This window comes from Lolium rigidum, chromosome 7 (genome assembly GCF_022539505.1).
Source record: "Lolium rigidum isolate FL_2022 chromosome 7, APGP_CSIRO_Lrig_0.1, whole genome shotgun sequence".
Classification (NCBI taxonomy): domain Eukaryota; kingdom Viridiplantae; phylum Streptophyta; class Magnoliopsida; order Poales; family Poaceae; genus Lolium; species Lolium rigidum.
Window position 1 is genome coordinate 17,868,018 of NC_061514.1, and position 8,587 is coordinate 17,876,604.

The 8,587-nt window shown below is 45.7% G+C and overlaps 1 protein-coding gene across 1 annotated transcript; it reads right to left on the reverse strand.

Annotated features, from left to right (window-relative positions):
• Positions 1–5,092: 5,092 nt before the first annotated feature.
• Positions 5,093–7,324, reverse strand: LOC124674523 (subtilisin-like protease). Its single transcript, XM_047210568.1, has one exon. The coding sequence runs from the start codon at positions 7,322–7,324 to the stop codon at positions 5,093–5,095; it is 2,232 nt and encodes a 743-aa protein (XP_047066524.1).
• Between the last annotated feature and the right edge of the window lie 1,263 nt (positions 7,325–8,587).

Consider the following 8,587-nt stretch of genomic DNA (forward strand, 5'->3'; position numbering starts at 1 on the left):
TACCATTGAGTCACCACTTCTTCCCAAGAGTGAGACAAGCATCCAATGCATATCCATTGTACCTAACACAAAGGTAAGTACAAAATGGTCCCCAAACTAATTGGGCCCGAAGTAGTTAGACATACTACAACATATAGGACAAACTCCACAATACTATGTGCATATAGATATGAAACTGAATTTCATGCATGCACATCTTAGCCAAATTAGGATTTGATGGAGTTTACCCTATATATTGGATCAAAGAAAGTAACACATGCCATAAGATATACATATATTAAATATGCATGCACAATACTTTCAAGAACCAAAGGAAGATAACTTGAGGGATCACTTCATCTTCATCTAACTTGAGGGCTCACTTCATCTTCATCTTCAAACATACTTGACACTTGATATCCTTCATCAATTTCTTCTTTTGCAACCTTGAAGCCAACATATGGTTCAAGCATTGCCTATGGACAACTCCTACAAATATAACTTAATGCAAACATTAGTCCGTAGGAATTGTCATTAATTACCAAAACCACACATGGGGGCTCCATGCACTTTCAATCTCCCCCATTTTGGTAATTGATGACAATCTCTTTGAGAGGGTTTATATAAGGAATTTAAGTAACAAACAAGTTGAATATATAGAGCAAACTCCCCCATAATATATGCATGTGTGAATGATCTTGACTTTCATTGCATATATTGGCATTCAAGCCTAGTGGAGTTTCCTATAAATATTCAACTATGCAAAGCAACAAGATGCAATACAATAAGGCACATGCTTAAGCACAAAGCAAAGACATAACCAAATTCCCTTAAACCCTCCAAACTTCTCCCCCATTGGCACCAATTGCCGAAATGGGTGAAAAATTTAGAAGGCCAATATAGTGAGAGTTCCTCCATAGCGTGTGCATTTCTCATAATTTGAGTGAAATCAAACGCACGTATCCAATAACGAATATTCGAAAGGAATCACACCATAGATAGGATCAAAGATTGCAAAAAGATAACAAAGTCAAGAAGCTTCAACAAATGAAGCAAGCAACCAAATGAACCACAAAGAAGATACCAAAAGAAAGATAGATATTATGAGTAAGCTCCCCAAGGTTTGCGCACAAAACTAGAACATTTGCATTGGAGTATAAAATGCACAAACATGGAATCATCACTCCCACAATATCATTCAAAACAAAAGATACTGAGTGAATCAAACTCTAATGATCACCACAAAATAGTGCCTTAAATAAAATGAGGAAGCTCCCCAAGGTACATGCATAAATTAAAATGTTCCATTTGAATACAATATGCATAACATCGAATCCTTACTCCCTCATTACCATTTAAAACACAAACATTTGCAATAGATCATAGATAGAAAAATAAGCTTAACACTTGCAACAAACAAATGGTTGAGCAACAAGTAAGAGGCACCATAATAAAAGGCTCAACCAAGAGGATATGTGAAAGGCATGACAAAGCATATTATAGGACTATTACAAGGATGAGAAAATAGCATCATCATAGTCTTCAATGAATTATATTGCTTAGCATGACCAATCAACACGCAACAAATAAATAAGATATCAAATGGAGATGTATCATCTCTTATCTGTATAAATTTCTCTAAGTGGGCAATATCACAAAGATATTTATCCACAAAGAAACATGCACACACAACATAGATACAGAAAAAATATAGCATGATATCCAAGAAGAAGTCATGCAATATACCAATAAGAATATTTGCTTAATAGCATGGCCAAAGGCTCAATTTTATCTTATTGTACTTTCATGAACTTCAACCACAAACATCCAAAATACATCACAAATATCAACAAGGGATAGAAAATAGTTGGGATGCATTGAGAAAGGCAACACGTATCACAAACGAGGATACCAAAAGAATAACTAAATTTGCACTTTCATCAATATTGCACACGTGAGAGCCTTGAGAAATTGATGCAATAAAATTGCTAGATAGGCTTATATAGTTGGGATGGATGAATCATGAGCATGATTTAGTATACTTCCCAACAAATGCACTCATCTCAAATTAGTCACATTCACAATAAAGAGGTTTCATTAAGACTTTTGCAAGAAGCACAATATTTGCAAATCAAGAGATTCATGCCAAGATGCAACCATAAGGTTGGATACAAGAAAAGTATGCATGAGAAGATACTTGTTACCAAGATAGCATTGGTGTTGATGTAGTAGATATGTGTTCGTTGACCATCCTAGCTTGCCTTAAGTTACCATTGAGTCACCACTTCTTCCCAAGAGTGAGACAAGCATCCAATGCATATCCATTGTACCTAACACAAAGGTAAGTACAAAATGGTCCCCAAACTAATTCGGCCCAAAGTAGTTAGACATACTACAACATATAGGACAAACTCCACAATACTATGTGCATATAGATATGAAATTGAATTTCATGCATATCTTAGCCAAATTAGGATTTGATGGAGTTTACCCTATATATTTGATCAAATAAAGTAACACATGCCATAAGATATACATATATTAAATATGCATGCACAATACTTTCAAGAACCAAAGGAAGATAACTTGAGGGCTCACTTCATCTTCATCTAACTTGAGGGCTCACTTCATCTTCATCTTCAAGACATACTTGACACTTGATATCCTTCATCAATTTCTTCTTTTGCAACCTTGAAGCCAACATATGGTTCAAGTATTGCCTATGGACAACTCCTACAAATATAACTTAATGCAAACATTAATCCATAAGGATTGTCATTAATTACCAAAACCACACATGGGGGCTCCATGCACTTTCAGCTACACGTGCTTCAAAATGTACTACCAAACCTAAAGAATACAAAGATGGTTCGTTGGATTCTTTCGGCTGCTGTTGAGGAACCCTCTAATCTTGATGATGCTCTTGCTAATAAAAATTGGAAGGAGGCTATGGATGTAGAATATGATGCTCTTATGGTAAATCAAACTTGGAGGTTGGTTCCACAACAACGTGGCACTAATGTTATTGATTGTCGTTGGATCTACAAGATAAAGAGAAACTCCGATGGTTCCATTGACAGATACAAGGCTAGATTAGTAGCCAAAGGTTTTAAACAACGTTATGGTATAGACTATGAGGATACCTTCAGTCCAGTTGTCAAAATTGCTACTATTCGACTTGTGTTATCAGTGGCTGTTTCCAGGGGATGGAGTTTGCGACAGTTAGATGTCAAGAACGTGTTTTTGCATGCTTTTCTCGAAGAGGAGGTCTACATGAAACATCCACCTGGGTATGAGAACAATACAAGCCAAACTATGTATGCAAATTGGACAAGGCACTATATGGATTGAAGGAAGCGCCTCGAGCATGGTACTCTCGTTTGAGCACTCAGCTGATATCTTTTGGGTTTGTTGCTTCAAAATCTGATACTTCTCTATTCATCTATCGCAAGGCATCCATAACCATTTTTATGCTCATCTATGTTGATGATAACATAGTTGCTAGTTCTTCTCAGGCTGCAACTGATGCATTGCTGAAGGATTTGAGTAGAGTTTGCTCTAAAGGATCTTGGTGATCTACACTACTTTCTAGGTATGGAAGTTCAGAAAGTTCGTGATGGGCTGATCTTTTATCAAACAAAGTATGCTCAAGATGTTCTTGCACGAGTTGGTATGACAGACTGTAAAGGTTCACCTACACCATTATCATCTTCAGAGAAGATAACAACTCGTGAAGGAGATTTGTTGGGTCCTGATGATAGTACCAAGTATAGAAGCATGGTAGGTGCTTTACAGTATCTTACCCTCACTAGACTAGATATTGCTTATGCAGTTAATAAGGTATGTCAATATTTAAATGCTCCCACAACTCTGCATTGGACAGCCGCCAAACACATTATGAGATATGTTAAGCAGACTGTTGGACTTGGGATCACGTTCATGAAATCTACATCTACCTTGGTTAGTGCCTTTTCAGATGCAGACTGGGCAGGTTGTGTAGATGATCGTCGATCTACTGGAGGGTTTGCAATCTTCTTTGGTCCTAATCTCATTTCTTGGAGTGCTAAGAAGCAAGAAACGGTGTCCAGGTCTAGTACAGAGGCAGAGTATAAGTCTGTAGCTAATGCTACAGCTGAGGTCATTTGGGTACAGTCCTTACTCGATGAACTTGGAGTAAGATTGTTACAACCACCATGTTTGTGGTGTGACAATCTTGGAGCGACATACCTGTCAGCAAATCCCGTCTTCCATGCAAGAGCAAAGCACATTGAGATAGATTTTCACTTCGTCAGAGAACGAGTGATGAAGAAACAATAAGAGGTTCGGTTTATTCCATCCAAGGATCAAATTGTAGATGGCTTTACAAAACCTCTCCCACTTCGTACTTTTGAAGAATTTAAACATAATCTCAACTTAGCTAAGTTGTGATTAAGGGAGGGTGTTAAACATATAGTAGTTCCTGTACAGACTTGTATTAGAGTTGGGGTATTATACGTCTTGTAAAGCCTGCACCGCAAAGTGTATATATATACGTGAGAAACAGATCGCTCGGGATTATCCGAGTAGACCAAAGTTACGCCGTTTTACACAAATACCTAACTTAACAGGGCACACGGTCGTGTCGAGGGCTTTGGGGGAGTGGATTTTGTACACACGCATGGGTGTGGGTGTGGATGTGTTCTTGACTATCGATTTATTTCTCGAGATTCCCACTCGTGTTCTCTCTTCTTATTGTATCCGAATCGCAAAGTAAAACAGGCGGTGCTCGAATTACCCACGCCAATGTGTGTAAGTACAAAAGTATTTCCCATGGCCTTTGCCATATCATTCTTGAGCGGAAGCATCGGAAGAGACAGGCACGCAAAGCCTTGGTAGCCAAATGCACCATTCCGAAGTTTCCATTAATGTTTCTTCCGCGTAGTATATCAAAATTAGTGAAGAACCTTACATATTTCCTCTGTTTTTTGGCTAATGCCATGGGTTGTCTTACAAATCAACTCAAACATGCACCATTACATTTTTTTATTCCAACTCATACCACTGAAAACCTGTCGAAGTAAATCATATGTTGATAGAACTGGATGGAGGCACAGGCACACAGCTCTTGCAAACTCTAGTGTGACGGGAAGGTGGCCGAGACGGGACTCCTCACGGTGTGCGTGTCTGACACCCACCGGATGGCGCCCTGCACCGCCGTGGCGCTGTCCTTGATCGGGAACACGAGCACCTTGAATTTCTGCATCTGGACCTTACCGCCGAACCAGAGCACGTTCGGCGTAACGGTGACGTTCACGGCGCTTCCCGCCGGCATGTCGACCTCGGCGCGGTACATCGCCGTCGCCTCCCCGACGTTCTTCACCGTGCGCTCGACTACCACCGGAGCCAACGGGTTCCAATCCTTCACGAACGCCACCGATATTGACGGGTAGTTCAGCGCGGACTGCGGGATCACCGCCACGGCACTGCAGTCCACTGGGCGGCGCGCGATCACCGAGCACTCCCGATTAGTGTACAGCCCGCAGAGGTAGCCGATGTAGCCATCGTTGTACATGTCGTAGACCAGGCCAGGGTCCACGGCCTTCTCCGGATTGACGAAGCCGGCTCCGGTGGCGAATAAGTCGGCTGGCTTATGCTGCTCGTTGAGAATCGGTGCGCCAGAGCGGTCATTGAAGTCGGCGGTGGTCATTATGGCGGACTTGATCGCCGCGGGCGACCAGTCTGGGTGCTTGCTCTTGATCAGCGCGGCGATGCCGCTGAGGTGCGGCGTGGACATGGAAGTCCCGGAGATGATGTTGAAGGTCGGCCGGAAGTCGAACCTTGGAGGGCCGACCTGAAACGGCCACGCCGCGAGAACGCTGACGCCGGGGCCCGTGATGTCGGGCTTCAGAATGCCGGGGTTCTGGATGCTGGGGCCACGGGAGGAGAAGGAGGTGATTGCCGGCGCCGGCGACGTGCCGAGGACCGTGCCTCCGAATGAGATCTGGGCCGTCGGGTTTGCGGTAGAATTGATGTAGTTTTTAATCGCCACTCCGGCGGCGTAGCTGACGTGCGAGGCTGGGAGCACGTGCGCGTCAGCGAGTGTGCTGTAGCCGTCGATGAACTGGTTGGTCAGAATCATGGCGGCGCCTCCTGCTCTCAGCACCTCGGCTCCCTTATCAATCCTCGCGACGTTGTTCCCCCGCTCGCAGAGCACGATCTTGCCCTTGACGTCGAAGCCATCCAGTGAGCCGTTGCCACAGAACTGGGCGAAAGGTGTCGAGCTCGCGCCGGCGTAGACCAACGGGACAGCGGACGACGAGGTGTTTGGCTGGTAGACGGACTCGCCGTCGAAGGAAACGCCGTTTCCGAGGATCACCTTGGAGAGGATCAGACGGTCCATTGTGCCGGCGGCTACGGTGAGCATCCAGGGCGCCTCATTCGACAGCGTGCTGTTGAGTGGACCGGAGTTTCCGGCTGCCATGCTGACAAATATCCCCTTCTCCGCGGCGGCGAACGTGCCGACAGCGATGCTGTCTTGGTAGAACGGCAGCGACTCCCCGCCCAGCGACATGGATATGACGTCGCAGCCGTCAGACACGGCAGCGTCGATGCCCGCGAGGATGTCGACGCTGGCGCAGCCAAAGTCATCGCAGACCTTGTACATGGCTAAGTGCGCGCGTGGCGCCATACCGGACGCCACGCCGCTGGCCTGACCGAGCACCTGAGCGCCCGGCACGAGGGCTCCCGCCGCGGTGCTCGACGTGTGTGTGCCGTGGCCTTCCTCGTCCGTCGGCGGGGTGCCGGGGCTGCTGCCACTGATGAAGCTCCGGGCGCCGATCAGCTTGTTGTTGCATGCGGAGCCGTTGAAGTCGCACCTGCCCTTCCACTTGGCCGGCGGCAGCGGCATGCCTGCGCCGCTGAAGGAGGGGTGGTCGGGGAAGATGCCAGTGTCGAGCACCCCGACGATGACGCCGTCGCCCAACCCGACGGAGAGGTTCCTCGTGCCCAGGTCCGTGTTCAGCCCGAGGAACTGTGGAGTGTGCGTCGTCTGCACATGGTAGATCACGTTCGGCACCGCGGCGAGGAACCCGGGCATGGCAGCGATCGCGTCGAGCTCGCGCCGCGTCAGCCGGGCTGCGAAGCCGCTAGCGACATGGTGGTACGAGTGAAGCAGACGGCCGTGCTCTGGGAGGAAGGACTGGTGAAACGCCTTCCGGTCGTCGGACGTGCCGAACAGGTGGCTCTCCTGGGGCTGCACGTGGATGACGTACGTGCTAAGCTCGTCTCCGGTCTCTCCGGTGGCGACAAGGGCGAGGAAGAGGAAGGGGAGAAGGAAGGCCAGCAAGCAGAGCTTGAAGCTTTCCATGGCTAGGTAAGTAGCTTGTGATGGTCTGGTCTAGTGCGCGTACGTGCATGGATTTTATAAGTGAAACGCTACTTTTAGATTGCAGGTTCTTGTTGTGGCTGTACGTGCGTAGCCGCGTAGGCATCGGTGTGATCGAGACACGGAACTTTGCAGCTGTGAAATATCACAACAATCTGGAGATGTTTGCGAGGAAGACTGAGTATTGCAGATGATTTGGCTGCTTGGGAATTTCCGTACGTTCGGAGGCATGCACAGGACAAACTGGCAACCAATCTGATATCGGTCGCGCTGAGCCTCCCGGAGGCCAAATTGATCCCTTGGCTCGCCAGGCGTATGATAGTCACTACCGAAAACCTAGTTTTACACAGGCCGATACCCACCGGAGTCTATTCCTCCAATGAGGCAATGCAGTACATGCATATACCCTGCCCGTTTCTATTTCTGAGAATTAACTTCATTCTCGCTCAGTCAGATCATGTTATCGAATCATAGTTGGAACCTATGATCTTAGAGTAATTCAAATGTTTGGAGCATTTTTCTTAGTTATATCTCCACTTGTAACTAAAAAGTCTCAGTTACAACCTCACTTGCAACTAATGCACGAATCACGATGCAATCGAATGGTGTAGAACTAGACGGAGCACAAACCTACGGATCGATATCACTGCCTATATATACTTCTTGTAAGCCGCCGGCTAGGGTTTATCAGATTATAGAGTGTTTGTAAACACTCTCCATATATAGTGAAGTTTTGCTGGCTGGCGCCCGTGCTTTTTACCTCTCTTTGTTGGAGAGGGTTTTCCACGTTAAAATATTGTGTCGTGTTCGTGTGTTCCTTTATCGTTCTTCGTTATTTGCTTGTCGTTTTTATAACAAGTGGTATCAGAGCCCGTGTTTCAATCTAGGGTTTGCGACATATCTTCCTTGAAATTCGATCTACCGCAGCTGGAATACACCACAAGGTTTTCTTTGTGGCAAGTGAAGATGAGGGCGATCCTCGCCCAAACTTCTGATCTGGATGAAGCTCTTGATGGATTTGGCAAGAAAGATGCCAAAACCTGGACCGACGATGAAAAGAGCAAAGACCGTAAGGCTTTGTCTTTACTTCAGCTTCATCTATCCAATAATATCTTGCATGAAGTGTCGGCTGGGTGGTTGAAACTGGTGCATGTCCAAAGATCTAACCAGTAAGATGCATGTGAAGATGAAGTTGTTCTCGCACAAGCTGCAAGAAGGTGGGTCGATGATGAACCATCTATCGAT